The sequence below is a fragment of the Umbelopsis ramanniana genome, assembly GCF_025399195.1.
Source record: "Umbelopsis ramanniana AG unplaced genomic scaffold K450scaffold_2, whole genome shotgun sequence".
Lineage (NCBI taxonomy): Eukaryota > Fungi > Mucoromycota > Umbelopsidomycetes > Umbelopsidales > Umbelopsidaceae > Umbelopsis > Umbelopsis ramanniana.
In genome coordinates, this window is record NW_026252088.1 from 219,234 (window position 1) to 247,073 (window position 27,840).

At 43.2% G+C, this 27,840-nt stretch overlaps 12 protein-coding genes across 12 annotated transcripts; 6 read left to right on the forward strand and 6 right to left on the reverse strand.

Moving 5' to 3' along the window:
- On the reverse strand, nt 1–2,399 carry K450DRAFT_218537 (uncharacterized protein). Its single transcript, XM_051585223.1, has 3 exons — nt 2,126–2,399; nt 905–2,058; nt 1–837 (listed from the first exon to the last, which is right to left on the reverse strand). The coding sequence occupies exons 1-3, from the start codon at nt 2,380–2,382 to the stop codon at nt 146–148; spliced, it is 2,103 nt and encodes a 700-aa protein (XP_051449182.1). The 5' UTR covers nt 2,383–2,399; the 3' UTR covers nt 1–145.
- Nucleotides 2,400–2,604: 205 nt separating this feature from the next.
- Nucleotides 2,605–2,906, forward strand: K450DRAFT_153790 (uncharacterized protein; the record flags this gene model as incomplete). Its single annotated transcript, XM_051583957.1, has 2 exons — nt 2,605–2,702; nt 2,783–2,906. Coding segments are annotated over 2 exons (222 nt in total), but the record flags the coding sequence as incomplete, so codon positions are not given.
- Nucleotides 2,907–3,203: 297 nt separating this feature from the next.
- Nucleotides 3,204–3,563, reverse strand: K450DRAFT_267555 (uncharacterized protein; the record flags this gene model as incomplete). The annotated part of the gene is made up of 2 exons (XM_051592846.1): nt 3,204–3,401; nt 3,468–3,563. 2 exons carry the CDS (start codon nt 3,561–3,563, stop codon nt 3,204–3,206), a joined length of 294 nt encoding a protein of 97 aa, XP_051449184.1.
- A 126-nt stretch (nt 3,564–3,689) lies between these two features.
- On the forward strand, nt 3,690–4,609 carry K450DRAFT_168729 (uncharacterized protein; the record flags this gene model as incomplete). The annotated part of the gene is made up of 2 exons (XM_051584081.1): nt 3,690–4,236; nt 4,305–4,609. 2 exons carry the CDS (start codon nt 3,690–3,692, stop codon nt 4,607–4,609), a joined length of 852 nt encoding a protein of 283 aa, XP_051449185.1.
- A 95-nt stretch (nt 4,610–4,704) lies between these two features.
- K450DRAFT_218540 (uncharacterized protein) lies at nt 4,705–5,463 on the reverse strand. Its single transcript, XM_051585224.1, has one exon. It carries the CDS (start codon nt 5,324–5,326, stop codon nt 5,138–5,140), a length of 189 nt encoding a protein of 62 aa, XP_051449186.1. The 5' UTR covers nt 5,327–5,463; the 3' UTR covers nt 4,705–5,137.
- Nucleotides 5,464–8,504, forward strand: K450DRAFT_218542 (uncharacterized protein). Its single transcript, XM_051585225.1, has 7 exons — nt 5,464–6,154; nt 6,219–6,342; nt 6,402–6,611; nt 6,670–7,785; nt 7,860–7,997; nt 8,068–8,154; nt 8,234–8,504. The coding sequence occupies exons 1-7, from the start codon at nt 5,601–5,603 to the stop codon at nt 8,375–8,377; spliced, it is 2,373 nt and encodes a 790-aa protein (XP_051449187.1). The 5' UTR covers nt 5,464–5,600; the 3' UTR covers nt 8,378–8,504.
- Nucleotides 8,505–9,514: 1,010 nt separating this feature from the next.
- On the forward strand, nt 9,515–9,767 carry K450DRAFT_267559 (uncharacterized protein; the record flags this gene model as incomplete). Its single annotated transcript, XM_051592847.1, has 2 exons — nt 9,515–9,637; nt 9,711–9,767. The coding sequence occupies 2 exons, from the start codon at nt 9,515–9,517 to the stop codon at nt 9,765–9,767; spliced, it is 180 nt and encodes a 59-aa protein (XP_051449188.1).
- A 93-nt stretch (nt 9,768–9,860) lies between these two features.
- Nucleotides 9,861–12,565, reverse strand: K450DRAFT_218553 (uncharacterized protein). Its single transcript, XM_051585226.1, has 16 exons — nt 12,473–12,565; nt 12,365–12,376; nt 12,207–12,250; nt 12,096–12,129; nt 11,929–12,030; nt 11,786–11,860; nt 11,578–11,722; nt 11,457–11,499; nt 11,346–11,395; nt 11,207–11,275; nt 10,975–11,145; nt 10,820–10,908; nt 10,668–10,752; nt 10,419–10,595; nt 10,127–10,352; nt 9,861–10,059 (listed from the first exon to the last, which is right to left on the reverse strand). The coding sequence occupies exons 1-16, from the start codon at nt 12,517–12,519 to the stop codon at nt 10,031–10,033; spliced, it is 1,398 nt and encodes a 465-aa protein (XP_051449189.1). The 5' UTR covers nt 12,520–12,565; the 3' UTR covers nt 9,861–10,030.
- Nucleotides 12,566–12,684: 119 nt separating this feature from the next.
- Nucleotides 12,685–13,908, forward strand: K450DRAFT_218561 (uncharacterized protein). Its single transcript, XM_051585227.1, has 2 exons — nt 12,685–12,891; nt 13,143–13,908. The coding sequence occupies exons 1-2, from the start codon at nt 12,718–12,720 to the stop codon at nt 13,623–13,625; spliced, it is 657 nt and encodes a 218-aa protein (XP_051449190.1). The 5' UTR covers nt 12,685–12,717; the 3' UTR covers nt 13,626–13,908.
- A 109-nt stretch (nt 13,909–14,017) lies between these two features.
- K450DRAFT_276562 (uncharacterized protein) lies at nt 14,018–22,120 on the forward strand. The gene is made up of 7 exons (XM_051593233.1): nt 14,018–14,679; nt 14,743–14,813; nt 14,874–14,936; nt 14,998–15,504; nt 15,564–15,636; nt 15,696–17,649; nt 17,711–22,120. The coding sequence occupies exons 1-7, from the start codon at nt 14,052–14,054 to the stop codon at nt 21,984–21,986; spliced, it is 7,572 nt and encodes a 2,523-aa protein (XP_051449191.1). The 5' UTR covers nt 14,018–14,051; the 3' UTR covers nt 21,987–22,120.
- K450DRAFT_218570 (uncharacterized protein) lies at nt 22,073–23,680 on the reverse strand. Its single transcript, XM_051585228.1, has one exon. The coding sequence runs from the start codon at nt 23,633–23,635 to the stop codon at nt 22,151–22,153; it is 1,485 nt and encodes a 494-aa protein (XP_051449192.1). The 5' UTR covers nt 23,636–23,680; the 3' UTR covers nt 22,073–22,150.
- Nucleotides 23,681–24,032: 352 nt separating this feature from the next.
- Nucleotides 24,033–27,705, reverse strand: K450DRAFT_218571 (uncharacterized protein). Its single transcript, XM_051585229.1, has 9 exons — nt 27,554–27,705; nt 27,133–27,465; nt 26,176–27,064; nt 26,032–26,105; nt 25,537–25,962; nt 25,199–25,468; nt 24,669–25,133; nt 24,509–24,583; nt 24,033–24,426 (listed from the first exon to the last, which is right to left on the reverse strand). The coding sequence occupies exons 1-9, from the start codon at nt 27,650–27,652 to the stop codon at nt 24,319–24,321; spliced, it is 2,739 nt and encodes a 912-aa protein (XP_051449193.1). The 5' UTR covers nt 27,653–27,705; the 3' UTR covers nt 24,033–24,318.
- Nucleotides 27,706–27,840: the final 135 nt, after the last annotated feature.

Genomic DNA, 27,840 nt, shown 5'->3' on the forward strand with positions numbered 1-27,840 from the left:
CAATTAGGGAAAGTCGTTTTATTGATCTAAATATGAGCATGACAGATTTTTGGGATCTTGCAAAATGGGGTTTATGTAAACGTGGATGAAAAAAAAAAAAGAAGAAGAAAAAAAAAAGAATTCGTGTCACTTTACAATTGCAGCTTTACAATCGCTGCTTCACCCAGCCTTCAAGGCCACCATCCAACCACAACTCTTGGACACTTTTGCCGAGAACGCCAACTTTGTAGACCTTTTCGCTACCATCAGCCTGCTTGACAATCACCTTTCCTTCACCAACCTTGATCTCCGCATTCCATCCAGTACGCTTGGTCAGATCAGACGTACCAACGTTGTTCTTCAGGTCATTGACAAGTTCAGGGGATTCAAGAAGCAAAAGTGCATTGTTGATGGAGTTACGCTTGAAAATATCAGAGAAGGATCCAGCAATCATGATGGTAATGCCCCGTGACTTGATGGCTGTAGCAGCTTGCTCTCTAGATGAGCCAGTACCAAAGTTGAAACCGCCAACCAGGACATCAGAATTCTTTACAATATCAACGAACTTGGGATCATAGTTCTCCATGACGACCTTGCGCATATCGTCTGTGGTCATATCATCGTTGTAGGTGTATTTTCCAGGGTAAATGCCGTCGGTATTGAGATTGTCTGCATGACAGAAAAGTAGTTCTCCTTTGATGGTAGATGGGAAGTTAGGCAAAACTTCAGTGCTGCTGGAATCATCGTCTTCCTTGTTGGTGTTCAAAGTTTCAATGGTGAATTTGGGCTCTGCAGTGGATTGAGTAGTTCCGTTGGGTCCAACAATCTTTCCAGCAATGGCAGATGCAGCAACCACGGCTGATCAGTATGAATGTTAGTTACATGGGTTCCATTCACACTATCATGAATGTTTTTTTTAAATTACCTGGTGATGCAAGGTAGGCCTTGGCACTAGGGGATCCCATACGACCCTTGAAGTTACGGTTGGTGGCAGAAATACCGACTTCACCATCCTTGAGCAATCCTGTACCCAATCCAACGCATGGTCCACATCCAGCAGGAAGAACCTTGGCACCAGCATTGACCAGAACATCCCAGTCTCCAGATTCAACAACTTCCTTTTGAACCTCTGAAGAAGCAGCTGCAATATAGAATTCTACACCTTCCTTAACCTTCTTTCCTTTCATGACAGCGGCGGCTTGACGCAAATCGCCAGCTCGGGAGTTGACACAGGAGACCAAGTATGCCTTGTTAATGGCAATGTCCTCCTTCTCCAAAGCAGCAAGGGTATTGGCAACCTTGACTGAGTTAGGGCCAGAGATATGGGGCGACAGAGTTGAAAGATCCAGAGTCAAACGCTTGGCGTAGGTGGCGTTGGGAGATGCCTTGATAGGGTTGTTGACCAATTCTTGAATGGTTTGGTCGTTGATGCGAGGATGAGAGGCTGAGCCATTTCCTTTCTCAAATTGTTCCAATTCCAGGCGCTTTTGTCTCTTCTGCAAGTATTCGATGGTCAAGTCGTCCACTGGGAAGACACCAGCAAGAGCACCCCATTCAGTGGTCATATTAGCAATAGCTAGACGATCCTCAAGCGAAATTGCCTTCATGGTTTCCTCACTGCCGTGAAATTCGATTGCAGTGTTGAGAACCTCATCCTTGTTGAACAAACCACACAATGTGATGATGACATCCTTTCCTGTCACACCTGCTGGAAGAGTTCCTTGAAGATCGACCTTAACAACAGGTGGAATTTGCCACCAGGTACGTCCAGTGGCCCAGATAGCAGCGGCATCAGTACGAACAACGGGTGTACCCAAAGCACCAATACCACCATACATGTTTGAGTGCGAATCAGAGGCCACAGTCAAAGTGTATGGGAAGGCATAACCTTCTTCGATCATAATTTGATGACCGATACCCCGTCCAGCTGGGTAGAAATCAACTTTATGGTCCTTTCCGAATTGTTCAATCTTGCGGTATTTCTCAATATTCTTCTCGCTTTTGTTTTGAACATCGTGATCCAATGCAAAGACCGGTTGACGTGGGTTATTGAACTTGGTTGCACCAATGGACTTGAACCTGGGGTAATACTCTATCAGTCAGCACCTATAACGGTCAAAATACAGTTGTTACCAAGAAGACTTACTTGGGAATAACAGCACCGGTATTGTCGTGGGTAAGAACATGATGAGGGCGAATCGTCACGTAGTCGCCACTCTTGACCAAATATCCTTCAGGCAAGTCTAGGGCATATTTTTGGACAATTTTCTCCACCAGGTTTTGTGTGTCTTTAGCGTCAGTGGTGGTAGCCAGACATCTTCGAGTAATGACTGTTGGAACAATGCGAGAGGTCGATACTGAGACCGTTCGCAATAATGGAGTCCTGGCAAGGGAGAGAATCATGTCTTGCACTGAAAAAGGTTAAAGAGACGAGATGTGATTAATCTCAGTATTGTATTTTTTTTCACCTCCGCCAGCTCATACTGATGTTTGCGACATTGTGCAGTCACGATCTCGTGCTTTCTGACTTTTTGGCAGCGACTCAAACCTGGGAATACGAAGTTCAGCCTGTCTTCAGCCATGTCCAGCTACCCTCGTACATCGACAGCAAGGAGAACGCAGAACTTGTCAGAAGCGAAATTAAAGCGCATCATAGAGTACAATGAAAGACAAAAGCAGCAACTAGACATCCCTCGCATAGCTGTTTCCGAAGCTTCTAAAGGGTACGTTGAAAGGCATCCTGCAAACTTGATTATCCCGATAAGACTTTGCTTGTTCGATTGACCCTAACTTGCATCATTAGCCTAATTTCATACTGCAAGGAAGTGCGCGATCCTCTGGTACCGTCAGTGTGGGGACCCATTCCTAAGACAGAGGATCCTTTCACCTCGTCATCGACTAAAAGCGGTTGCTGTATTATTATGTAAATGAACCAATCACCCTGGCTATCGACATCTGAGCCGGCTCTGCATGTCAACCAACCAAGTTTTTATTACTATTATTCTTTGTGTTTTTTCCGTTATTTTATTGGCTTCTCGTTACATATTCGCACGCTCTAGACCCCACATAAAGTAATTGTTGTACATTCGATTAATTTGCCTCATTGTATCTCAAAAGGCATGTTACAAATGACACATGGGATATACTCCTTGTAATCCCCAACTTTTTATCTAAGATATAAAACGATAGCTCATGTATCGCATAATAAAAGGTTTATAGATGATCTAGACAAATGGCGTGGGCTGCTTTCCTGTCTTTTGATAATCCTCCAGCACCTGCTTAAGCTTCTGCTCATCCACTCGATGTTGCAGTAAAAACTTGTCATTCAAATGCACAACAGGAGTATCAAACACATAGCGTTCTGCAAGCTCTTTGGGGCATTCTGGCTTATTCAGGTTCAGCTCTTTGAGAGTGAAGGGAACCTACAAACATGCCTATCAATTTTTATATTTGCAACATTGAGCCACAAACAAATACCAGTGGCTTACGGTTTTCTGCACTCTCAAAAGTGCCTCTTTGGCATTATCACACAGTCCACAACGCTCAGTGTGGAATAGGGTCAATATAATCTGTCGTGCCGCCATTCTGGTATATAGATCGTGCAGAAAGGAGTGGCTTGGAATTGGCCAAAGAAGCCGACCATTTTATTAATTTTTTTTTTTGGAGCTTTGAAAGGCTAATGCTTTGAAGACCATTGAATTCGATTCGCCATGGGTTCAAAGAAACGTTCCAAAAAGATACCACTGACTGTTGATAGAAGACCTGATGTTCACTTCAAAAGCTCATCCACCGAAACAGCTCGGCTGATTAGACGATTCCATGTTCTCAATAAGGAACTTGCAAAACTGAAAGGGGAGACTAACAGCTCCCAAACCGGAAAAAGAAGACAATCGATTCTCAGCGAGATGGAATCGATGGGAGGATTAGACTGGTACCAGCGCGCCTCTAAACTTGGGCAGAGCAAAGCGAGAGGAGGCGATTCTTCAAAATGGCTGATGGGAGTTCTACAACGTGAATCTATACCTGAGCGATACAAGGATCAACCTATGCAACTTCTCGATGTTGGCGCACTCTCACCGTTCAACTATGAAAAGTACAAATGGATCAAAACCACGCCAATCGATCTCAATCCTCAACATCATCTCATCCAACAACAGGACTTTTTGCAAATGCCGCCACCAGAAAAGGAAGACGAGCGCTACGATATCGTTTGCTTGAGTTTAGTGGTTAATTTTGTTGGCGATCCAGTCGACAGAGGTATGTCTGGAGTGATGAATATACTATACTGTTAGATCGAGGTATAGGCTGACTGATGATGTTCATAGGAACTATGCTATTGCACACGCGCGCCTTCTTTCCTTCCAGTCCAACGAATCCACGGCTCCTGTATTTTGTCGTACCATTACCATGCATCACAAACTCTCGATACTTCACACACGACCATCTGCTGGCCATGATGGACTCCATTGGCTATACAAAATGTATCGACTATCATCATAGCAATAAGCTAGGCTACTATCTATTTGAGCTCAGTTCCATTGTTTCCGAGACACCCAGCTGGAAAAAAAAGCTTTTGAAAGATGCGAAAGGATGTAACAATTTTTCCATCGTCATGTCAACAAGCGACTAAATAGACAGGATGTAATATCATCCTCTTTTTGTATAGTGTACATTATTCATTGAAATCATTTAATTCCAATATAACCATCCAATATATTGTCATACTGTTCAATGTGACATTGAGAAAAAGGAACCATTTTTCAACCTGTGAAACTTCGTGCTCGAAACTTAGCTTGAAAGCTAGTTTGTACTTATAACCTCAGCGGGAAATGTGTTGGCAATACCCAAACAGTTCATACCAAACGATGGATTCCTCAACACAAATTGCTTTTATCAAACTATACAAGGCGGAAACAATTGGTGAAATGTGGAGTTGTACATTAAAAAAGTAGAAAGCGTCTAGTTCTCTTCGGAAGCGGCGGGTTGGCGTTGAAGAAGCTGGTCCTTGGTTTCAGCACCGGCGAAGTCCCATTTGCGCTGCAATCGTAAAATGACGTTGGAAGGTAGTGTGTTTAGATAAGGTGAATGTGTTATTAATTCAAGGGGAGAAGAGACATAAAAATTAGTGGTGAGAGCAAAGCTAACAGATTGAAGACAATCACATCAACAAACTTACATCAGTCTTGTAAGCCAAAATGGTGAGGCCAACGGGAACGGCAACCATCCAAAGTGCAGCAGCACGGACGTTTCTCTTGTTCCAGCCAAAGTACAAATGGGTATTTTCACGGAGGTGAGCCCATCTTTCGATTGCTGGGTCGACCTTTAGGAGGTTATGATCGCCTGCCATTGTTTGAAGTGTCTAAGTGTCAGTCGTGCTAATGCCCTGTCTGTTTGGAGAGTACTGATCAAATGTATGACATCACGTTTTGTATGAATCATATCAATTTTTGAAAATCTCACAGTATTCGAAGACCGTCACATCCGTCAATTTGGAGACAGCATGAAACGGAAAAAAGCGTCCAATACCTCTGACCTTGTGGCAATACTCGTCATACCTCCATAGACGCTTCAAGGCTTTTGCTGGAATTGTTAATTTAAACGGACCATTCAACTGAAAGCAAATGGCTCGAAAAGGCAAAAGGAAATCATCGACTAGTGAGGCGCCTGATGTCAAGACGGAATCGCGCAGCAGTAAACGAAAAACCTCGCACGAGACGGCAAAGTTGACTAACGTCTCACAGAGTTCCAATAAAAAGGGAAAAGGAAAGCAGAAAGAAGATAACATAAAGGAAAAGGGAGCCAAGAATACATCAAGAGTCAATGCTGACCAAGCGACTGTAAACAAGGCAGCGTCTCCGCCACCCAATCTGTCCTTAGGAGACCGTATAGACCGTTTACTACCGGAAGAATTATATAGAGACGATACCTCTAATGAATCTGATAGCTCCTTATCAGACGCTTCAAGTGGGATACCATTGAAAATAGAGCGCAAACCATTACCGTGGGTAAATGAACCAGATACCAGCGGATCTGACTCTAGCGACAACGAAGAGGATATGAACTGGGAAACTGTAGCCGAAACTGAAATGGAAACGCCTATGAAAAATCCTCCATTGAAAGATCGAGAGATAAAAGACGTAGAAATTACGTTTGAAGCCCCAAAAAGCAAAAACAGGTAACAATCATCACGGTCATCACAAAAAACTCTATGACAACTTGTTAACCCACGAGTATCACAGAAAATCAAAACTGGAACTAGAAATTGATCGAATTGTTCGTGATCTGCTTCACAATGTGCATGTGGTATGTCTTGTTGGACACTATATGCTTCGAAATAAATGGTGTGCAAGGGAGGATATAAAGGTATTTGATGAGATATCAGAATTTGTACGTTATCAACTACTAAACTCCTTCCCTTGAAGGGTCTTTGCAAATCTGTTATTCCAAATCATGTATACGCTGCTTTAGAGGCAAACGGCTCTGATATAAAAAAATGCGTACGGGCGATTTCGAGTTGGTGGAGATCTTACTTCAAAGTGACGAGCCCTGGTCTAGCTACTCATTCATATGAAGAGTTTGAAACTCTTGACGAAAATATACGTTCCCTGTTATTCTCCAACCTTTCTTCTTTGGTAAGTTGGGGTATAAATGTGGAGTCCAATACTTGACAGTTACTCATGTAGCATTCAGCCGGCAGAAAAGAAAGCAATTTTGGCATCCTTTTGTGGAGAGGAATTCATCATGAACAGCGAGGATTTCATAAAATGCCTTGTATCCAAGCAAGGCTCTAGAGACACATCAGCTGAACTCTTTGTTGCTATCCTGCGATCTGTAGGTATTGATGCAAGATTAGTGTGCTCCATTCAGCCAATATCGTACCGTGTAGCAGCTGAACGAACGAGCGAAAGTCGCAAGAAAAAAGGTTTGGATAAAAGCAAACAAAACGATACCTTTCCACCGTCTCATACCGAAGAAACAAAAGTGCCTTTGAAATTTCCATTTCGTTCGCCTGCACCACGATTATCACCACCGCCAGAAGACGGTAGCTCGAAGAAAAAGGAAACGAACCCTCTCACTTCCCCAACATCTAAACCGCCAACCGTCTGGGCAGAAATTTACGATGAATCACTTTCACGCTGGATACCAATAGACCCTATCAGGGGCTTTATTGATGAAGCCAAGGCTATGGAACCATCAGTGTCATCGAAAAACAATATATTATCTTATGTAATTGCTTATCACAGTGACTGTGATGGATGCATAGATGTTACAAGGCGATACACATCAAACTGGGAAAAGACGAATCGGTTGCGGGGACGGGAGCTTTCCAAATCTGAAAAAGAGATCGGAAGACGGCCATGGTGGGACGATTTTTACGAAACTATCCGACGACGGAAACTAGGAGATCGTGAACGACACGAAGAAACAGAGTTTGAGTCTCTGAATGAGAAAGAGCCTATTCCTACTTCCATCAGTAGGTTCAACAACCATCGTTTGTATGCGTTAGAGCGACACCTGAAAAAGTTTGAAATTCTGGAACCCAACGCCACGGTACTTGGAAAAATCAAAGGAGAGAACATATACCCCCGCTCAGCTGTTCAACCTGTCAGTACAATGGAAACCTGGTTGAAACAAGGCAGAAGTATCAAGCGAGGTGAACAACCTATCAAGACTGTAAATGCTCGAGCGGTAACTCTGGAAAAGAAACGCGCCAAAGAGATTGCTCGACAAGAAGGCGAGGAGCTTCAAGTTGGATGCTACGCTTACTGGCAAACGGAGAAATTCAGGCCGCAAAATGTGATCAACGTGAGGGTTTATGCAGAATTGGTTGTACATCCCGCTCTTCTAAGCAAAGATTTAACCTTTTACCTCCTGTTTAGGGCGTCATCCCCAAGAATTCCTTTGGAAACGTCGATTTATACCAGCCAGATATGTGTCCTATTGGAGCAAGTCATATCGCGATTCAAGGAATAGGCAAGGTTGCTAGAAAACTAGGGGTGGATTTTGCAGATGCGGTGGTAAGATTCCCCAGTTTTACAAACCCTTAGAATGTCTTGGCGTGCCTTTTTCTAATTGGGAACTCTGTAGATTGGGTTTGAATTCGTTAAGCAACGATCCGTGCCAGTGGTTAATGGCATAGTTGTGCCAGCTGAAGCCGAGGAAATGGTGCTCGAGGTTAGTCATCCAGCCCTTCTGATGTGTTTTTCGGACGGTTTAAGTCGGGTTACCTAAAAATGGATTGTTTTTGTATCAGGCATGGCAAGAGACTCAGGCACATGAATCTCGGAAAGCTCTTGCCAAGCAAGAGGTGGAGATATACACACGATGGAAGCGTCTCATCACTAGTGCGTTATTGCATAAGCGACTGAACGAAGCATATGGTGACGAGGTTATCTGAAAGATCGCAGTTCGGGATCAATAAAAGATAGGTCAGAAATGTCATGGGGCAAACGCTCAGTCAGCTCGTGTGACTCTAGCATGAAGCAGCAAGAGTATGGAGGAAAAAAAATATCATATTCCTCGAAATATCGCAAGGCATAGCATGGAATGAGCTCAACAGGATAATATTTTTTATTGCTCTTGAGAAAATTGCATATTAAATGGAGGAATGATGCAAATGTACGTAAAATTGTGCACATGTTACATTAGATATGAAGAGATTTGATGTGATATATTACAAGAATGTGCTGATCTCGAGATTTGCTCGGGTCAATCATCGGGAAATCATCGTATACGTGGCTATATGTGATGATAGAGGCGCCTATGATGGTCCAGATTTAACAAGGAGTGAAAGCGACGTTGGCAGTGACTGCATCGATGTCCAGTGGTTGGTGAGCGTGGAGACGAAGCCGTGGTATCGCTACGCAAGATAGGGTATATTGTTATGAAAGACGGCAATAGAGTGGCCCTTTGAGTCATTTGTGGTTACGAGTTAAACGATGGCATTAACGAAAGCAGTGTGAACCGTGCGAGAGTTCATCACTTTATATATGCACAGGAAGTTACCGGGAGCGGTGATTGACCTGGTGATGAGGCATTATTCCCAGGCCTGAAAGAAATCGGGCTTCAGCAGCACAGAATGACAAGGCAAAACGGTAAACAATTGATCACACTTTGTTTTCACTTTCTCGGTATTTTGTGCCACGACTGTTTGCCAGAGTCTGTTTGATCATGATTGATTTAACCAAATTCTACAAGGATTGCTGAGGATCGTAACATTTATGTTTAGATATGAGCTTCTTATGCTCAGACTGGATTCGTCAATAAGCTCGTGCGTTTTCTGTTTCGTTTTGAAACCGCCTGCATAACGAGCTGAGAAAAGGAGACCCCGAACACAAGACACGTAAATTTTTTCATTTCACCTGGGGTCAGCAAGCAAATCCCTGTCCAATGTCGCCAAAATTGAACTCCGCTGAATTACTTTACAGTTTAAAAATCAAGTTTTGTAAGAAATTTACGTCATCGGAATGGCTGGATTGAGGGGACACGGAAAACAAAATAGCAAGGCTGTTATTACCTATCAAGCAACAATACAATGGCAGCTGGATTCCACCCCCATCTTGCTGGTGCTTGGCACCGATATGGCGCTAAGGCGCTAGGAGCCTCCATGTGGTTCTGGATGATGTACCGAGCAAAACAAGACATGCCCGTCTTGCTTGTATGTCTTTGCTATTTAATATGTATTCGAAGACGAGTGATCAGATTGAGTTAACCAATTGAATTTTCTTTAGGGATGGAGACACCCATGGGACGGTCACCACGGAGATGAGCACGCAGAGCACCACTAGAGTTGTGGATAATAGAACTTTTGTAAACAACGTAAAAAAAAACCAGATTCACCAAACCTTTTCCAATTCGCTACATAAACGAATTCTCTGAAGCAGACCCACTTCAGAATCTTTACGTCAACATTGTGTTTGCTTGTTTTATTTAAGAAAAGGTCGCTACCATCTTACAATTATGAAGAATCCCAAATAGCCGTCCAAATCATAGTATTGCAGCAATGGATTTAACACTAAATTACAATTCGTAAACTGAAGAAGAGAAGATACTAATCCTCTTCTGTGCCGTAATAACGATCTGTAAGCAAAGAGGTGTTAAGGAGGATCGGATAATATGTCATGCCAATGATTTCGAAGAGATTTACCTCCAAAGTTTCCAATTCCTGGTTCTATCCACAGAGTTTCGGGGGATAATACTGGGTCAACCATAGATGTAACGATTTTTACTTTAGGGAAAGCATTGGCCAAAACGTGCAGGCCAGCAGGTGCTGCGAGGAATGTAAGGAAAATGATATTCTCTTCCGGAACATCGTGATCGCGTAGTACGCGAATGGCCATCAAGCTGGCCGCGCCTGTACCGACAGTGGCATCCTGTTTGAGGGAGGAGTCGCGTCAGTAATGAACTCGTTGGCAGTTTCATTGATGCAGGGTCCATACCATGAGTAAAATGTTATATTTGTTCACGTTTTGCGGTAGTTTACAGTAATGCAGTTGCGGTTCCCCTGATCGAGGATCAGTTTGAATCAGCAACTTTCCAATTTTAACATCTTGTAAAACCCTCATCAGTCCTGTCTCCATCGTGCTTCCAGCTCGTAGAATGGAAACGCCGCAAATCTATGTAAATAGTGAATCAGGCTCCTTAATAATGATTTGTCGCAGCGATTACATTCGGTTGATTTTACTTACAGTTCCCTTAAATGATTTTCCTTTATATTCATGTCCCAAAGGTGTTATGGCCGTTTCATCTTGGAACGGAAGTTGTGAAAGACCTCTAAGATATGATCGCATATGTAAGCAATTTTCATCCACACTTGAACATCTGTTCAACAAATACGTACGTTTCAATGATTAGGGTAGAAAGTCTTTCGGAATAGAAAATGAAGTCGTCTCTGGGTGTGTTGACATCCCGAATTATGGTATGCATGCCCTATCATTCTATCTGTTAGTACCTCAAATCACAATATAATGAATTCCTTCATCGCATGACACTCACCTTTATCTGATTAGTCTCTTTCAGAACGGTGACGTTAGGTGGAAGTACATTTCCACAATTCATCTTGGCTAAAGACCAGCGATGCTTCAAAGGGAGGTCTTGCAATTGCTTCTGGACATGTTTGGTAATAAGGTCGATTGCAACGGCATTTTCCAATCCTCTTGGTATAATCTATATCAAAAATTGTTATTCCATGTTTACAGCAATCTTATCACTACTGCACAATACTTACAACGTCCGCATTTCTGACAGTTGGTTGAACGAAGTCATCATAGGAAGGCTTTACAAACCGCGTATATTGCTTCGTAAAGGTATAAGTATAAGCGCAGCTAGATTTGGTAGATAGGGCATACCAAAGTGTATAAATTTACCTGCAAGATTCCTTCCAAATCACGGCCACGCTCTGCGATATCACGTTTCACTGCATTGCCATTATATAAGTCCTGTGATTTCGCCAACTCACAAATTCCAATTGTACTTACATCGACGGGCAAGGCGAATGTCTGCGTCAGTATCTACAAAAATCTAGCAATTCAAACCATATATAAGGTAAGTATATACGTGAAAAAGACCATGTAATCAAGATAAATGTACAGTCATTACCTTCAAATCCATTAAGTCAATGATCTTTTTATCGTACAATGCGAAAATTCCTTCGAAAATGATGACGTTCGCTCCATAGACTGTTTTGGTTCGAGTTTCTCGTGAATGAGTGTTGAAATTATATATTGGAATCTCCACTGATTTTCTTTTGAGAAATATGAGACTCATATCAAAAACGAGTAGATAATGATGTTTTGATTTGCTTTACCCTTGTTTAAGTTTGGTCAAACAGTCGAAAAGAGTTTCGAAATCAAAGGCGGCAGGAACGTCGAAATCAAAATTGCTAGTGGGTGAGGTGGTGGGATGAGATCACATGGTCACCACTTTCTACCAGTGGCACGTAAAACTTACTTGGAGTGGGCCAATTTGCTGTCCTCTGGACTAAGAATATTATAGAACGAGTCCATCGATATAATTACCACCCATGGGACGTTCAAATTTTTCAAAATGCGTCTGGTGTGCCTTATGTTACTAATGCAGTTGACTAGTGAGCTATTCCACAGGAAATGGTGACTTACTCAGCAACACTGGTCTTTCCACTTGCACTTCCGCCTAAATGAAGCAAAGGAGAATAGGTGTTTATTTAAGCGCGAATCTCTTATCTAGGACGATTGAATCAGGATTCTTACCAGCTATGCCGATCAAATAGCTCTCTGTATTAGAACCATCGGCACTAAGCAAAAAGAGATCATGGGCGGTTAATCAACGATTATTCATGTTGTGATTCTGCGATATGCTCTATGTTGCCAACTCTTTCATTTGTTCGAATACTCTGCAGATAACTTACTTGTACCACGGACTGGCGTGGGATATCAAGGTGGAGTGGCAAACGGTTAGTACAATGGCGACATGGTGGAGGACATCCCAGCTACAAACTGTAAAATGGGAACTATACCTTCTGCCTGCAGAAGAAATAGTCAGAGTCCCTTTCTCGATTGACATTTCAACGCTGAACCGAGATAACCAAAAAAACAAGGCTGCTGCGTGGCGGCGACCGTGCAGCAAAGCCAAAAAAAATTTCGAGGACCAAGAAATTCATAAATTGAGTTTTATAATAAAAATTGGCATCACACTTAAATTTGGTCTATGACAGGCTTACACGGGGGCATAGCTCCAACTTTGCTCATTTGTAGATCAGACATGCCTTCATCTCGCGTCATTGCGTCTGCGATAGCGCTTTTGGCGTTCATCGCTGTATTTTTTTCCGCATCAACGGAGGCTACTGCCTTGACCTATAATGTAGCTGCCCACGAAAAGGCTTGTTTTTATAGCTGGGCTGATGTTCCTGGAAAGAAAGTCGCCTTCTACTTTGCTGTAAGTTTCATCTTCCCCACCTATATGACCCATCTGGATTGTCGACTACCTAGTAGTACGCGAGCAAGACACGCTGAATGATAGAAACCACTCTGATGGTATTTAATCAATCAGACCTATGTGTCTGATCTCTTCTGCTTCCCCGTCAATGCATATTTAATGCATTGAATTCCAGCATATGTCGGGCAACACAATCAAATTTTACCACGTCATCTTGCAAAATTACTTACCATTTCTTCCCTTGACGCTAGGTACAAACTGGTGGATCCTTCGATATCGATTACTCTGTTGAAGGACCATCTGGCAAGGTGATCTTAAATGGAGAGCGCGAACGACAAGGCGACTATGTATTCACAGCTAATGATGTTGGCGAATATTCTTTCTGTTTTTCAAATGACATGTCTACGTTTGCGGAGAAATTGGTCGATTTTGAGATCACGGTTGAGAACGAAGCAAGACCAAGCTACCAATCCATTGGATCACAGATCCAACCTCCAGAATCCGTCGGCTTTATGGAAGAATCACTATTCAGACTCTCAGGCTCTCTTTCCAACATAGCCAGAACTCAAAAGTACTTCCGAACCCGTGAAAACCGTAACTTCAGCACTGTGGTGTCGACCGAGAAGAGAATCTTCTGGTTTGCTGCTACTGAAGGCATTGCTATCATCGCCATGGCAGGATTACAAGTTTTCGTTGTTCGTAACTTCTTCAACGTTAAGAAGGGAGGAGTTTAAGCGAGGAGTATTGTACTGCCGTTAAAAATAAAAAAAGCAACAAAACACATCATTAACCTAAAAACGAGTTCCAATGGATGCATGCTTTGCCTTGAATATTAATATGTCTTTTTCAGCCCGCCTAATCTGTTGTGGCTGTACTTTTCGGCCTGGCTGGATCGTCGCAACTGCGAGCTTGCTAGAAGTCGATCGATTTCCATGGAGACAGAGGTTATTAGACGTCCATACCATTGGATCATGAAGGAGCTTTCAATCAATTAAATAGACACTACGAAAACCCTGTGGAGCGCAGTTTTGATACAATACCTTTGGTACTGCCAAGCCATAGCAATGTGTTTATCAGGCAGCAATTATTGGCTGGAAATGAAGGCGGGGCCTGAAGGTTAAAAAATCCGAAGTCTTGTTCTGAGCTGATCTTCGTTGCTAATGGATGGAAGTATAGGGACCCCAGGAGGGCAAAATGCTTCTCAAGCATCGTTCACACCGGCAATCCAAAGAAGTGATACAGCTGGAATATCGATGGCAAGTAGCCACAGCTCTCGCCTCGAGATTCATGACCACACGCCTGCAGATCGGCATCGTCCACCACCTAGCGTTATATCACCATTGAGAACTCGTACTCCCAAAATGAATAATCTCAACTTCCCTGGTCCAGGCACTCGCATCCATGCAACAACTACAGCTGCTCAGAATGAGATTTATAAACTGGAACGACAGTTAGAGAAGGTGTTCCAAAACTACACCAGCAGCCATGGGGCTTTTGCTTCGTTTATATCTCAAGAAAATATGTTACTAGAAAAGAGCCAAACTGCCACCGCCCCATTGACAAACAGATTGCTTCATCCACGAAGGCAAGGAACCGCTAACTTACATACCGCCGGACCAAACAATATACCCGCCCAACCTTTAGCTATGAACTCTAAGCAAGCAAGCGCCTTCCTCCTGAATAACATAGCGGAAATTATCAAGAAACACCCAGGAGCCACAAGGCTTCCTATGATGCATGATGTACTGGGTGCTCTAGAAGCTCCATTCTTGGTATGGCCCGTAGAAGGTAAAGAACTTTCTTGAATGCATCTCGCACAAAGCCGCTTCAGCTAATTTGTCATCCTTTCAGTGGATCAATGTAATAAAGCATTGGAAATCTTTGAGTACATAAACTCATCATTTAAGGAAAGAGATCAGTTGGTAAGAAATAATGAAGAAGGGTGGCATGAAACGAATTTTTACTCACTCAGCCTTATTCAGGAAAACTTTCAACTACTGCTTTGGTGCTGTCGGCAACTGAGTGTTCCTGATTTCCAGTTGAAGGTAGATCAGATCATACAATATAAGCGTCTAATGAACTATATGTGCTAATTGGAATTTCTAGATGCGAGTTATCTCCATGGTCAAATTTTCTTTAGCGCCGACCACTGAGAACTCGAAAGCGCTTCCATCCACGCCAAGCGCCATTTATAGCCTGGTGAATATCTTGATGACTGCACTCTTTCACTTACATGACGAAAATGGAAAGGAAAAGAAGTTGGGATACAATACAGACGACAATCGTCAATCGTTCCAAAATGAATACAATCATGTTCGTGATAGTATCCTAGACCTTTTGGATCAGCTGGCTAATGCAGGGCTCATCACGCTAAACAAGGAATGCTGCGAACATTATCTGGGTGCTGAGGCAGGACCTGATTTCACACCCCAGGATGTCAAAAAAGTAGTCAAATACTGTATTATGGAAGGAATCTGCAAGTGTTTTCTCAACAGGCGTGTGCTTCAAGAAAACAAAGTGGTCTATAGCCCTCCTTCTAAAATAGCAGAATCCGTGGATCGAAATACCAGGATGCATGAGCGAAAGTGTGAAGTGCTGTTTGATTTGCTTGAGGTAGTGATTTCGAATACTTGCAAATCCATTTGTTTTTCATTTTCTGATGAATGTTACAGAGATATTGGATTCCCCAAGGTGAACAGTGTGACCCTGGCTTCAAGTCACTCGCCCATCTCTTTTGTTCAATTTGTAAGCATCTCTTTCCTTCATCGTTTTCGTTCAACTGTCATGGGCTGATATAGTACTAGTGTCCGAGTCCGTTTCGATGACCACCGACAACAGCAAGTCTTCGTTGGGATGGTTGGATCTAGTTTCATTTTTCCAGAAGCACCTCTCATTCACGACATTACATACCTGTTTTCAATCAAACGCGGCGGAGCGAGACAAGATTATAAATGACGTTATAAACGCTTTACTGCGCATATTATGTGTGAAGTCAGCCAAGGATTCTGGAGCCAGCCCAAGACTTGATGCACGCACTTACAGTGATGATATTGAGGAATGGAATTCACAAGACTTTAGTGTTCGAAAAGTCAAGCAACCAATATTAGATAATGTTACCAACGAAGTGTTCACATCCACAGTACAGAGCGTCAACTCCTATCTCGATGATATCTGGAATGATGGATTCAACGTCGCAATTACATCGCTAGTCAAAGAGAAATTGCAGCAGACAGAATGGTCATACGTCGTACCCTTATACTCCAACCTTACAGTTAATCGAAACATCAACGATAAGGTTGGCTCAGCCATTGTAAAAGAGACACTTCCTACGCTTTTCCAAAGACTGGTTAGCGACCTGCCCCAAGCAACGCCAGACCTCTGCCATCTCCTTTCAAATCTCGCAAAGCAACACAAGATACAATTTTACAAGCCAATAATCACCTGCATCGCTTCAAATTCTGAAAACAAAATTGTGAAGTCTCTCGTTCTGATTATCAGCCTTCGTCAATATCTTTCTGGTGTCCAAATGTGGATGCGAGATGCTGAGATGATGAGCGTCATCATCCTTGGAGATGTAGGTAAACCTAAAACCGATATTCAGCCAAGTCTTTCATCCACAATACGCCTTGGCGATTCATCGGGCTTGACATCAAGAGTTGAAGAAGTGTCGGACGCATCTTCATGTGTAAGCGACACTGACTCAAAGATAGAAAGCTGGCGAACTACTACTCTTGGGCAGTGTGCTGTCGTAGCAGAATTCATCTGGGCCATAAAAGAGCTTCGGGACCGACAAAAAGACCGCAAGCGCGATATGGAAGACGATGAGATTGCCAAAAAGTTCTTGATCGACTTGGAGCGACAATTGTCAATCATTTTAGTGGCCAAAGAGAAAACCAAGCTGATCCCATTACCACTTAGGGTATTGGTTGCCAACATGTTTCTGGAGATTAGATTCTTCTGCAACACTACACACCGGCCGGGCTGGCTGAGTCGTTCCATCGAATGGTGTACTCATATTCTGCCTGCTTCAGATTTATACCGTTTTGCATCTATGGATGGTCAAGATACGACTGGAGATTTTGCATATAACTTTTCAGCAGAAGATCATCACAACAATGGTCAGCAAAACATACTTTTGGACGATGTTTCTATGATGTTTCAGAGACTGAGGATACTGTATGCGAACGTGAGCTCTCAAGTTGAAGGAGACTTCGATGTATTCGATTTTGATCGACCGGTTTCTGCCTTACCTCGACGACCAACGAATGAACAGCAATTAGATGGTAGTGCGCCAGCCTCGTCGTCCCAGTCTTCAACAGCATTGGATATAGAGTCCATAACAACTGCTCCAACGCCCGTACAAATCCAACGAATCAAGTTTCAACCAACCTCAGCTGCTGGCCAAGCGGCATTGGATATCAGCCCTCCTCCATTGAAAAAAGGAGAACAAGGGGATCCCATGCCGATGGCACAACCAGGAAAATCTCTCATTCTATTGACGAGCCAGGTAGCAAAAAATAGGCTCAATCAAATTGCAGATCTTAATCAAGATCCTTTTGGTTCCGTGCTGTCTTTGCTTGTTGCTGTCTTCGCGACGATAAACGAACAAGAACTTACTGCTTTGGCAGCACCTTTGTGGAACCGATATATGGATGATAGAAAGCACCAGGCATTTCCAGCTGCTGCCTTTCTGTTGATGCAGTGTGGAGAAAAAGTACCAGAAGTGATTGTCAACTTGACGTCCAAGGATTTGTATAGGTACGTGTGCAACCAGGTCATGAAGACTGTAGGATACGAACGAACTAATGCTTTTGTTTAGTGAGAATCCAATGAGGAGGCTTTCTGGGTTAAGAATTCTATCTTCATTGTTTGGCTATCGATTCAATATTCTCACTCAAGATTACATACCGGTCACCTCTCGGCGTTTACCCTTCCGCAGTGGAGCTGGTGCAATTTCGACTCCTTTCGTTTTGACTGATCTGGGAAATAACAAATTTACCCTCGACGAACCTAGATGGATGTCTAAACTCAAGCATTCAGGCAACTTCCCCGTAGAAATCAAGCGTCAGATTCAGGAGTTAGGATGGGACGAAAATGAACAGACAGAAGAACATGAAGCGTTCCTTAGAGAATTGACCCCTCTTACGATATTACCTTTGTTCTATTTGGATGAAGAGGACGGAGCTGCCAATGAGGCTGCTGAAAACAAAGCTGCTACAAATCAACAGCTCATGGGAAACTCTCGAACTTTACAAAAGACCATCAAATCTGCTGCAAAGAACCCATTGTCGAAGCGCAGAGCAGCCACTGTACCAGCTCTCAGCGTTGCCTCCTTGAGCATGGTTGATCTTTTGGACGATGTCAATGGCGGAATCTTCAATGGTACTCGTGAACTCATTGACTACTTTCTGCGGGAAGATCCATCAGTATTCTTACGTGTGTTCTTGGGAGATCTCAGCAAAGCAACGTTTTCCCGCCAAAAAGAGATCTTGACACGTTTGCGTATGCTGGTCAATATGCAAGCCAAACTGCCACCAGCATTTGCTCACTCGTTGTTTAATTTTCTGGCGGGTATGCTCAAGTGGTATGCTAAAGAAGGCAAAGATCAAAGTCTTGGTCTTATGAACTTGGTCCATCCTGTACTGGCAGAGTTAGTCTTCTCGATAAACGATTTGGCTACACGAGATCTTCGTAAGAACAAGATAGAGTATTTGCTGGCGAGCACAGGACATTTCTGGTTCAAAACAGAACAGCCGGCTTCCATGTTTCCCCGTTCATTTGGTTCAGCTAATACCATATTGAGACTTCTTGAAGTTCCTGTGGATGTTTTCCGGATCACCCTCTTGCGCATCAGTCACTACCAATTTCTGACGAATTTCCTCCAACGGTTCCCACGAGAGGTGTATGCGATCAAGAAAACGATGACCCAGTACGAACCTTTGCCAACTTTGGATGAAATTGACGGCATTCACTCTGCCATACTTGACGACGAAGATTACTATATCCCGAAATTAACTAAGCGTCGTCTTATAGCGAACATGGATGCCACTTCAGAGGCTATAGCGAAAACGCATACCAATGGCTGTGATGAATCACCATTGCAAAGAAGACGTATGACTAGCAAACGAGCGGAAAATCTTTTAATGCTGTCAGCTCTTCGTGCACGCTGTTGGATCAAATTTGTGGACAGCCTACTGATTGGTTTGAACAAAAACTTTAATGACCGTGATGATTTGGAGAAAATACTCACTGGTGTTAATAGCATCATCATTACGCACCAAAAGGACTTTGAACTGCTTGGACAGGCTTTGACCCTTTACACCAGAGTAGCATCAAAATTCAAACGCTTGTTCAGCTCCAACCGTGGATACTATATTTTCTTACCAGCATTATTCAAAGTTTATTGCGAGTGTGAAGATTACGTCCCCGTCAGATCAGCCATTGTTTTTGCCTGGTGCCGATTCTTAGCTATTCATGAAGAAGCATTTATTTTCCAAATGCTCGGATGTCTCGTGCCAATGATACTATCTGCTAGTCAGAAATCGTCGGTCGTCGGACAATGTATGGTGGACAATCTTTTTGAACTCTTAAAGTGTATGAGCTCACCACCAAGACTTGGAGCTACATCTGACGTTCTCGGCGTACAGCTTCAATTTGAACTTGATGAACATGGTCGCCTTGTTCAGCAACAGCTGGATAATATAAGCAATCCGATCGCTGTACCATTATCCAAATCCATCTTGAAGCCACTAGCACGATCCATGACAGCTCCTATGATAGCAATCGGAGCATCTAATATCACGGATAAATCGTTCCCACTGGAAGATTCGGTCAAGCTATTCCTCACTATCATTGCTTATGATTCTGGTGCACTTAGAGCGGAGCAGTTTGTTATCATGTTCAGAAACTTGCTGGTCCATTTCATGAAGGTGCCAAGGCTGTCGGAGTTGATTGATGAAGGCATTGCCGCCTTGATCAATGTGTTTTTCAAGTTTGCTAAAACTGCTAGACCATCAAACTCTGTAAGCTCAGCATTTTTCTCGGGAGGCGCTAGTGCTCCGCTTCTGGACTCTTTCGGCAATCCGATAACAAGGAATGATCTAAACGAACGATTGTTTTCATCCAGAATTCCACTCGATAATACCACTAGGGGACCTGGCAAAAACTGGCTGCAAAATGATCGGCTCACGGTCAAAAAGGAATTTGTTCGTCTCGTTCAAGAATATTTTCACCAAGGCGGCAAACTTACTTGGTACGGTCATGACAAGATGGGACAAATCATCAAGCTCATCATCAAGGACAGTGGGACCATACGTGGCTTGATATGTCCTACTGACTGGATCAGAGACTATATTGTCGATACCGTTACGTCCATTGGGGCTGATCCTGAAGGAACAAAGTCAATTCAGGAGCTGTTGCAACACATTTATACACAGTTTCGACCACAGTGGCGGTTCATAGATGCCGCAGATATGTATGACGGTCTGGCTACGGTCCTAGAAAAAAGCTCTGCCAATGCTGTCATCGTTTCTGGCGTTGGACCCATTGCCATCGAAAAGTTTGTGTGCTTCGGGCTGTCCATTGCAACTAGGCACGATTGGGACCCTGAACACCAATCCATGCAAAAGAGATTCCAGCAAAGTTTAGTGCGGTTAATCCTAGCTATATTGGAGAATACGCCGTATGATGTTATGCATGAGATTGAGGCACAAGTTCCTTCAGCAACACTAATTGGTATCATTATCATACCTATATGTCTTCAGTACAATCTCAAAGATGACTACAACCCTTTGGTTGTAAACTCGAGACGTAAAAGCCCCACTGATATTACCAACATCTGGGCTCGACTGCTGGGAATTGTTATGCGCGCCTGTAACAAAGCAAGCATGGGCAAAGCAAAAAGTGGGGGATTTTCATTGTCTGCTTTGACCAACAGTAATGGACAAAACGATAATCTGGCCAACGACGAAACTTTACCTGAGGAAGAGCAGACCATGAGCTCTTCATCGTCATTCAAAATGACGTTTGTTATCGGCTTTACGGCACTGAAAATCATTATGTTGAGAGGCCAAACCGCCTTTAATACCAGCAAAAAACTTTGGCTTCGAACTGCACTATTTGCTCAACAATCTCTAAAATTCGGTGAAACACTTGCCAGATCAAGAACTAGAAGAGGAGGAAATGGAATGCCTGCATCCCCCAACTTCCCCGTGTCACCAGATACTATTTCTCCCGAAGCCGTTACCTCCAACTTCACAGCATCCTTTGAACTCTCTGTAGATCATCAAAGTTCATTTTCTGGAAATGTCATGGCCAACGATCAAATGACATCCTTTGAATATACCCTTTGGACGTTTTTGGAATTCGTCGTTTCCTACAAACAACCTTTGATCATTTATATGAGGACCTTTATTCACCAAAAAATCTATGAAGAGGGAAATATGCATTTACGTCTATCTTCCTCACCAAGAAGAGGTGAATTTTCCCGTCAGTCAAGGGGTTCAGTAGGAAGTCCCATTAGCAGCGACCACCATACCCCAAACCCGTTGCACCGTTGGAGGAGCTGGGGTGGACAAGCACCTCCCTCTGTAACCATACAGAAATCACCATCCCTACTAAGCGCATCTGGAAGTGACCCAGAACAAATCCATCATTTATCTTTAAACTCACCTGTCAGTCCCAGATCCCCCGTAGTTGCTACTTCCAACGCTAGCTTGTCACCAGGACTGCCCGCACACACCCTTTCTCCCGTTCCATCCATTCCATCAGATATACCTGATCATCGTAGTGCTGACTATAGACGACCATCTCACGTATCAATGGCGAATTCATCAAACCAAAGCTACATATTACCAGGCAATGCTGATCAGAACAGTAAATATGCTGCCATGCAATCGCAGGCAGTGTCCTCATTTACTAATGTTCAGCGATCCATGGGATACCAAGTGACCAATACCAACGAATCTCATCCTCCATTACTTGTCTGGAGTAAAGCTTTTGCTCTTGAAAAGCTCACGAGTGAATGGAAGTTCGTCACTCAGACATACCCATATGTTTTCTATTTGAACGAAACCAGACGAGATGTAGACATGTAATTCATTTTTTGTACAGCTTCATGCGCCGTCATTGTATTATTTTGTTATTAAAAAAGGACAGCCATTATTCCAAGACCCAATGCGTAAACGTTTAGTAATGCTTTTGGGCGATTTTTATTCATTCATCATATTTGACACAGTAAATGCTTTATTAGATGAACATCCTAATTTAACGGTAAACCGTCAATTCTAAAGTAGGCGTACAGGATATCAGAAGGATAAGTGTCGTCTTCTGTATTAATTGAATGAGTGAGTTGGTAGCAGGTGTCTGGAAGATCGAGTCTATCCTCCTTACTGGTGTTGGTCTGGCTTCGATTCCAGGTATTTCGTCGACCCTCGATTCGCGATACCTTGCTAGAATCCATTTGTGACCCATCGTAACGTATGCCATGATGGGTGTCGTATTGACTTGTATTCGAATCAAAGTAGTATTCGAAAACGTTACTTGCTGTCCAGGAACCAGAGAGAAACGTCTGTGGTGAGACAGCTTGAAATTGATACCTTTGATTCACTTCGTCTTCGCCGCCAGATCTGCATTGCTCATCTTCAAAGTCATACTCTTGGTGTGTGACCGTGTTCATCTTTTGCATTTCTTCAATGCCTTTATTGTCTGTCTGATGGTGGAACATTTCCTTTTCTTCAATCTCACATTGCTTTGGAAGAGAATATGGAATGGGTAGGCACAAGGTTGGAATGTCTTGACAAAAAATATCTCCTGTATTTACAGTATTTCCGGTCTCTCGAGCGGTCGAAGAGGAATCATTAGCGTGATGCGAAACCAGCCGCTGCAGAAAGGTCTCCTTGACAGCCACAGAGTTACATGATCTTCGTTGTTCATCGGCTGTATTGCTGTTACATTGAAAATCGTTGGCTGGACTAGACGCGTTGGTGGACGATGTTTCAATACTTGACTTGCTTATTCTACTGCTCAGTATGCTTAAACTTCGCACACGACCTTTAATCGATAAACGACTTTTGTTTGACTCCGTACCTGTCGAAGTCTGTGTTCTATACTCGTTTTTTTCGTCCTGTTTCTTATTGTCTCTGCCGGCAGATAAACTATGAGATGAAGAGCGTTTGCTGGAGAGGTCCTGAGTTGTCTGTACACTAAGATAATTGCCCGGCTCGTTATCAGTGCTCGTGCTAGAATGATTGGAAGGTAGTTTGAAATAGCTTGATCGCATTGAGACTGGCGTTTCTGGAAGTATTGAGTAATCATATTCAGTTGACTCAATACTGTCCTCATAGCTTGTTAAGATGTCATCTAGCAAATTGTCGCTACTCTGGCAAGCGTTCTCTGATGGTATTAGGTTACTGTCTGTTTTGAGACCGGTCAGCCAATAAGCTACTGAAGAGCGTCCAGTTGATGAGATTGGTTTTCTGACTGTCAAGTTCTTGTGTTTAATGTCCACATTTTTCAGTTCGGTTGATGCAAGCTGATTTGGTGGATGATCTAAATGCTCTAAGTTCAAAGCTTGAAGTCTGGAATCGACTTGATTTAAAATAAGAGACGTCCGGAAAACAGAAGAAAAGGCAGAATCCAGCGTATCATTTAAGTTGCTTCTTTCGTCAGTTTTCTTCAAAAATGGTGGTGGAGACCGGTCTTCAGACCGCAGCTTGATTTTATGTCGAGTGATACTGAGCATCATGAAGACATAAGTAAAACAGAGAGAACACCAAAAGACAAAGCAGAGTGGGGTTTATTTCACGACCTTCATTTTACACACATCTGTCCTCCATCGATTTAAGTAATTTAGACTGACGATCGTTTCCAATAACCATGCAGTGTGCCGCCGAACCATATGGAGCAGGGATGAGACCGTTGGCCCACACACAAATAAGAACACAAAATGAAACGGAGCACAAGGGACCTTTTATTAAATGGGCTTGTCGTTCTTTACACCAGCAACTTGTCGCATACGATCGATTTTTTAGTATATACAGAAGTAGGACGGATGTCAAGCACATCATTTTGGAAAGGCGGTCTATATAAACCAGAGCTTCCAAGTTCGTGGTCATCTTAGCTCCTGACGGACGTTTCATTTGCCGCGCACCAATGGCGCCAAACTGGCCCCCATCAAAGTGTCACAATCAATTTTGCAATCCGTTTTTTCTTAACCATCACTTGAGGCAGACATGAAAATGATCATATAAAGTCATTCAATAAGGGCAATCTACATTTCTTGGTGGTTGAAAAATCATATCAATTATTGTTAAGTCTTATGCTTGATGAAACATTCAATGTTTGGAGAATATAAAAGAAAGGTCTCCAGCTAAGCAAGCTTCATGAAAAATAGCCATCTAAAGAAAATACAATTCAGCTGGTAAGCCTTCACATGCCATAGCGCTCAGCGAGCACCGTTCTCGTTTGAGGGGGGAGAGTAGTCAAAGCCTGCTCCCACTGCTCTGCTCCAAACATGTTCTTATATCCGACCAAGATCTGATTAAGTAACGGAAAAATTAGCTCCTCTGACAAGATACAAAGTATTACTGCTCTTTCATTTAGCCAAAAAAAAACTTACGTTGCCGAATGCCTCGTGGAGATGCGGTGTAATGGATTGGAAGTTAGCGACGGCGCTACAGAAGAATAATATTTCCTATTTTATCAACGCGAAAAAAGTTATTAGTATCAGTGAAGTCAGATTTGCTTTGGATGAGTCTGAGATTTGGAATGATATGCACCTTCACGACACCTTGTGGGTTAACCTTGATCATTTCGCAAAGACCATTGAAAGCTGATTCCTTTTCCTCATTATCACGAATGTCGTTGAGTGCCTGGAGCCATGCGTGAATGAAAAGTTCCAAATGTGGAGCAACAATCGTAGGACAGACGAAGCCTAATCGACCGATTGTAATGGCGGTATTTTCGAGGAGAGTTCTGGGGGTCTCCTGGTTAAGGACTAGTGGGAACAGTCGTTGCAATAATGCTTCCACATAAGGTTGTATTTCCTGTTTCCATTGCAAAGCAATTTCACCAGCTGCCCAAGCTGCGTTGTTACAAACTGATACATGCTCAAATGTGGGGTCAACTTGTTCCAACAGATGTGGCAAGAACTGGGGCAGAACACTGCGTACATGTTCGAAGCAAGAAATTGCTAGATCACCTAACAAAGCGTATGAAGACTGTCGAACTTCTGGGACGGGATCCTTATAGAATACACCATTGTTAGTTGGGCTATTTTGCCAGAGAATGAAAAAGAACAGCTACTTACGTTTATGCACATCGACAACAATTGGACCAGCGAGGGGCGTGCACTGGCGACCAAGCTTTCGACAGAAGTATTCAAACCTTGTACAATTCCAGATAGTAGATCCAAAGCGACAATCATGAAATCTTTGTCAGGCTGATCAAGAGTGGGGTCAAGAGCAGCAAGTTGGCATCCTTCCAAAGTTTTGTAGACAAGGTTGACGCAACGGGTGAAGACAGGTTCAGCAAATGGCTTGAAGTGGACACCAAGAGCGGTGCTGACTGAGGTCAAACACTAGAATTACATCATTTGATATTAGTTCTCGGCATAATCCGCTTATTCCCATATCAAACAGTAATTACCTCAAGCAAAGGAAACAAATCAGTATCATTGTCTGTCACTTCTTGCCATTTTTGAATCAATGGAGGCATCAACAATTCGATGTAGGCAGGTTCGGCGAGAGCAGGACCAACGTTCTCGGCCAAAGTACCGAGAGCATCGTACAAGATAAGCAAGTTCTTGTGCTGATATTTGCTGAAAGCTGCAGAGAGATTCATAAGAATGGGTTGAAGGTAAGGTACGAGTTCCAAAGTGGCTTCCTCTTCCAAAGTGGCGAAGGCAGAGCAAGCTGCTTCTTGCACTCTCTTATTGTTGTCCAAAGCTCTCTTGAGTAAGCCTTCAACAACTGGCTCGAAGAACAATTTACGACCATCTGGGGTTGCTAAAACATCAACGCACCAACGAGCATAGCGACTGAGAGCCCAGCACGAGATAGACCGGACCAGGGGCTATAGTTGCGGAAATGTTAGTATATAAATATAGATGAACTGCGGTTGGATCTTGGCAGTGTCACTCACTTTGGGATCGTTCAAATTACGGACAAGGTAAGGAACGAGATCAGGCAAATGAGGTGCAACTTCATCCATGCCGCCTTAAAAGCGAAAATCATATTAGTATTCGAGCTCATATATTTTAAGAGGAGATGGTAATGAATGACTGACCTTCAGCAGCAGCTCCGAGAGCTAGAATACCGCATTCACGGTGCTTCCAATCTTCATGGAACAATTGCTCCTTGAGAAGAGGAAGAAGGATTTTGACCAAGTCACCTTCGAATGCAGTAGCAAGGACATCAAGGGCGGCGGCAGAGCACTTGCGCAAGTTCCATTCATCATAAAACTCATCGTCATCGAAATCATCTTCATCATCTTCATCTTCATCGTCCTCTCCGTCGCCACCAGATGGTTGCTTCTTTTGAGGCTCAGCGTTTGTGGCAGTTGTGGTGTGTTCATGTTCGACAACAGCTGCACGATGAAATCTAGGCTTAATATCCTGCTCACTATCTTCAATGTGAGCATCATCTTCATCGCCTCCCAATGTGAGCAAGTCCATCTCGGAATAAACCATTCCTGAGAGCAAGACAGGGATGACTCGAGGTAAGTAGGGACGAAGGTTTTCGCGCAGATCGTCCTGTTCAGCAAAAGCCAACCAGAATTCGCAAGCCTCAAGGGCAACTTGTTCATCCTGATCTTGGGTGGAGAAAAGCATGTATTCGACTACGTTGGGAAGCTGAGGAATAAGGGTATCAGGTCGTACTTCCAGAAGCATGACAAGGGCCGAACAGATGTGTCTTCTGACTTCAGGTTCAGCATCGGAAGCTCTGCTGAAAAGAGCGTTGACAAACTGTTCGATGTTTATCATGAGAGACTGTGAACGCATCATAATGAACTGGTTGGTGGCTGCGATAGCATGAACTCGCAATTTTGGATTTGGGTTGTCGAAGAAAGAAATAAATTTTGGGATCATGTAATTAAGTGGACGTATGCCATCAATATCCTGATCCAAGTCGCGAGGCGAGTCTTCACATATCTTTCTCAACGTATCGAACGCGCCCTAAAAATGATGAAGTCAGTATATAAAAAATTGCTAATGGATGGGCATACTATCCCTATACTACTTACTTCAATAAGATTAGCGTCAGCGCTGTCCAATTTTTCCATCAAGATTTGGAGGATTTGTGGCCAGTTATGAACCTGTCCGCGCGTAACAATAGCAGTGATGACCAAACCAACAGCTTTACGGACGCTGGTGTCGGGTTCACCAATATGTTGAACACAGCACTCCTTTACATATTCCATAACCGGGGGAGGAATGGTGTTGAAATAGGTGCGGATGTTGTTTTTGAGGTTCAAGCCAGCAAGAGTGCGAGTATAAGCATCCTCTTGTGGCATCTGAGTAAGAATGTAGACGAGGTATGAATTGTAATCAGGCACTTTGTTGAAGTACTCCAGTTTCTGATGAAATACCAAAACGATTAGCATTTAAATAAATTCTTAGGAAGGTTCATCTCATGGTCCGAGCAGGAGTAAAAGATCTACATACTTCTGTAATAGCGGTTTGACTGGCATTGGGATTGACAGCCTCCTTCAGTAGCTGCAAGAGATCAGAAAGACCTTGCGGTTGGGGTTGCCACGTTGCCATGATGGACTTTGCTGTAACAAGGGAAAATGAACGGTGAGAACGAGGTAAAGATAATAGAAGTTGGCAATTAGAGACACTGAACTCTTTGAAAGTAGAGTGTCTTTTGGCCAAATGAAATACTCACCTTTTTCTTGGAGGTGGTCAAGCTTGGCTACGACGGCAAACCATTTTTTTTTTGGCCATGTCGG

Coding starts and splice junctions, on each gene's coding strand:
- K450DRAFT_218537 (XM_051585223.1), bottom strand. CDS start 2,382: ATGATTCTCTCCCTTGCCAGGACTCCATTATTGCGAACGGTCTCAGTA. Junction 2,059..2,125: donor ACCGGTGCTGTTATTCCCAA/GTAAGTCTTCTT, acceptor GTATTACCCCAG/GTTCAAGTCCATTGGTGCAA. Junction 838..904: donor GGCCTACCTTGCATCACCAG/GTAATTTAAAAA, acceptor CATACTGATCAG/CCGTGGTTGCTGCATCTGCC.
- K450DRAFT_218540 (XM_051585224.1), bottom strand. CDS start 5,326: ATGGCAGGCGATCATAACCTCCTAAAGGTCGACCCAGCAATCGAAAGA.
- K450DRAFT_218542 (XM_051585225.1), top strand. CDS start 5,601: ATGGCTCGAAAAGGCAAAAGGAAATCATCGACTAGTGAGGCGCCTGAT. Junction 6,155..6,218: donor GCCCCAAAAAGCAAAAACAG/GTAACAATCATC, acceptor CGAGTATCACAG/AAAATCAAAACTGGAACTAG. Junction 6,612..6,669: donor TCTCCAACCTTTCTTCTTTG/GTAAGTTGGGGT, acceptor TGTAGCATTCAG/CCGGCAGAAAAGAAAGCAAT.
- K450DRAFT_218553 (XM_051585226.1), bottom strand. CDS start 12,519: ATGTCAATCGAGAAAGGGACTCTGACTATTTCTTCTGCAGGCAGAAG. Junction 10,909..10,974: donor AAGAGACTAATCAGATAAAG/GTGAGTGTCATG, acceptor ATAGAATGATAG/GGCATGCATACCATAATTCG. Junction 10,596..10,667: donor GAAAATCATTTAAGGGAACT/GTAAGTAAAATC, acceptor CTATTTACATAG/ATTTGCGGCGTTTCCATTCT.
- K450DRAFT_218561 (XM_051585227.1), top strand. CDS start 12,718: ATGCCTTCATCTCGCGTCATTGCGTCTGCGATAGCGCTTTTGGCGTTC. Junction 12,892..13,142: donor AAGTCGCCTTCTACTTTGCT/GTAAGTTTCATC, acceptor CCTTGACGCTAG/GTACAAACTGGTGGATCCTT.
- K450DRAFT_276562 (XM_051593233.1), top strand. CDS start 14,052: ATGGATGGAAGTATAGGGACCCCAGGAGGGCAAAATGCTTCTCAAGCA. Junction 14,814..14,873: donor TTAAGGAAAGAGATCAGTTG/GTAAGAAATAAT, acceptor AGCCTTATTCAG/GAAAACTTTCAACTACTGCT. Junction 15,505..15,563: donor TGCTGTTTGATTTGCTTGAG/GTAGTGATTTCG, acceptor TGAATGTTACAG/AGATATTGGATTCCCCAAGG.
- K450DRAFT_218570 (XM_051585228.1), bottom strand. CDS start 23,635: ATGATGCTCAGTATCACTCGACATAAAATCAAGCTGCGGTCTGAAGAC.
- K450DRAFT_218571 (XM_051585229.1), bottom strand. CDS start 27,652: ATGGCAACGTGGCAACCCCAACCGCAAGGTCTTTCTGATCTCTTGCAG. Junction 26,106..26,175: donor TCTCGGAGCTGCTGCTGAAG/GTCAGTCATTCA, acceptor TTCGCTTTTAAG/GCGGCATGGATGAAGTTGCA. Junction 25,134..25,198: donor TGTTGTCGATGTGCATAAAC/GTAAGTAGCTGT, acceptor GTATTCTATAAG/GATCCCGTCCCAGAAGTTCG.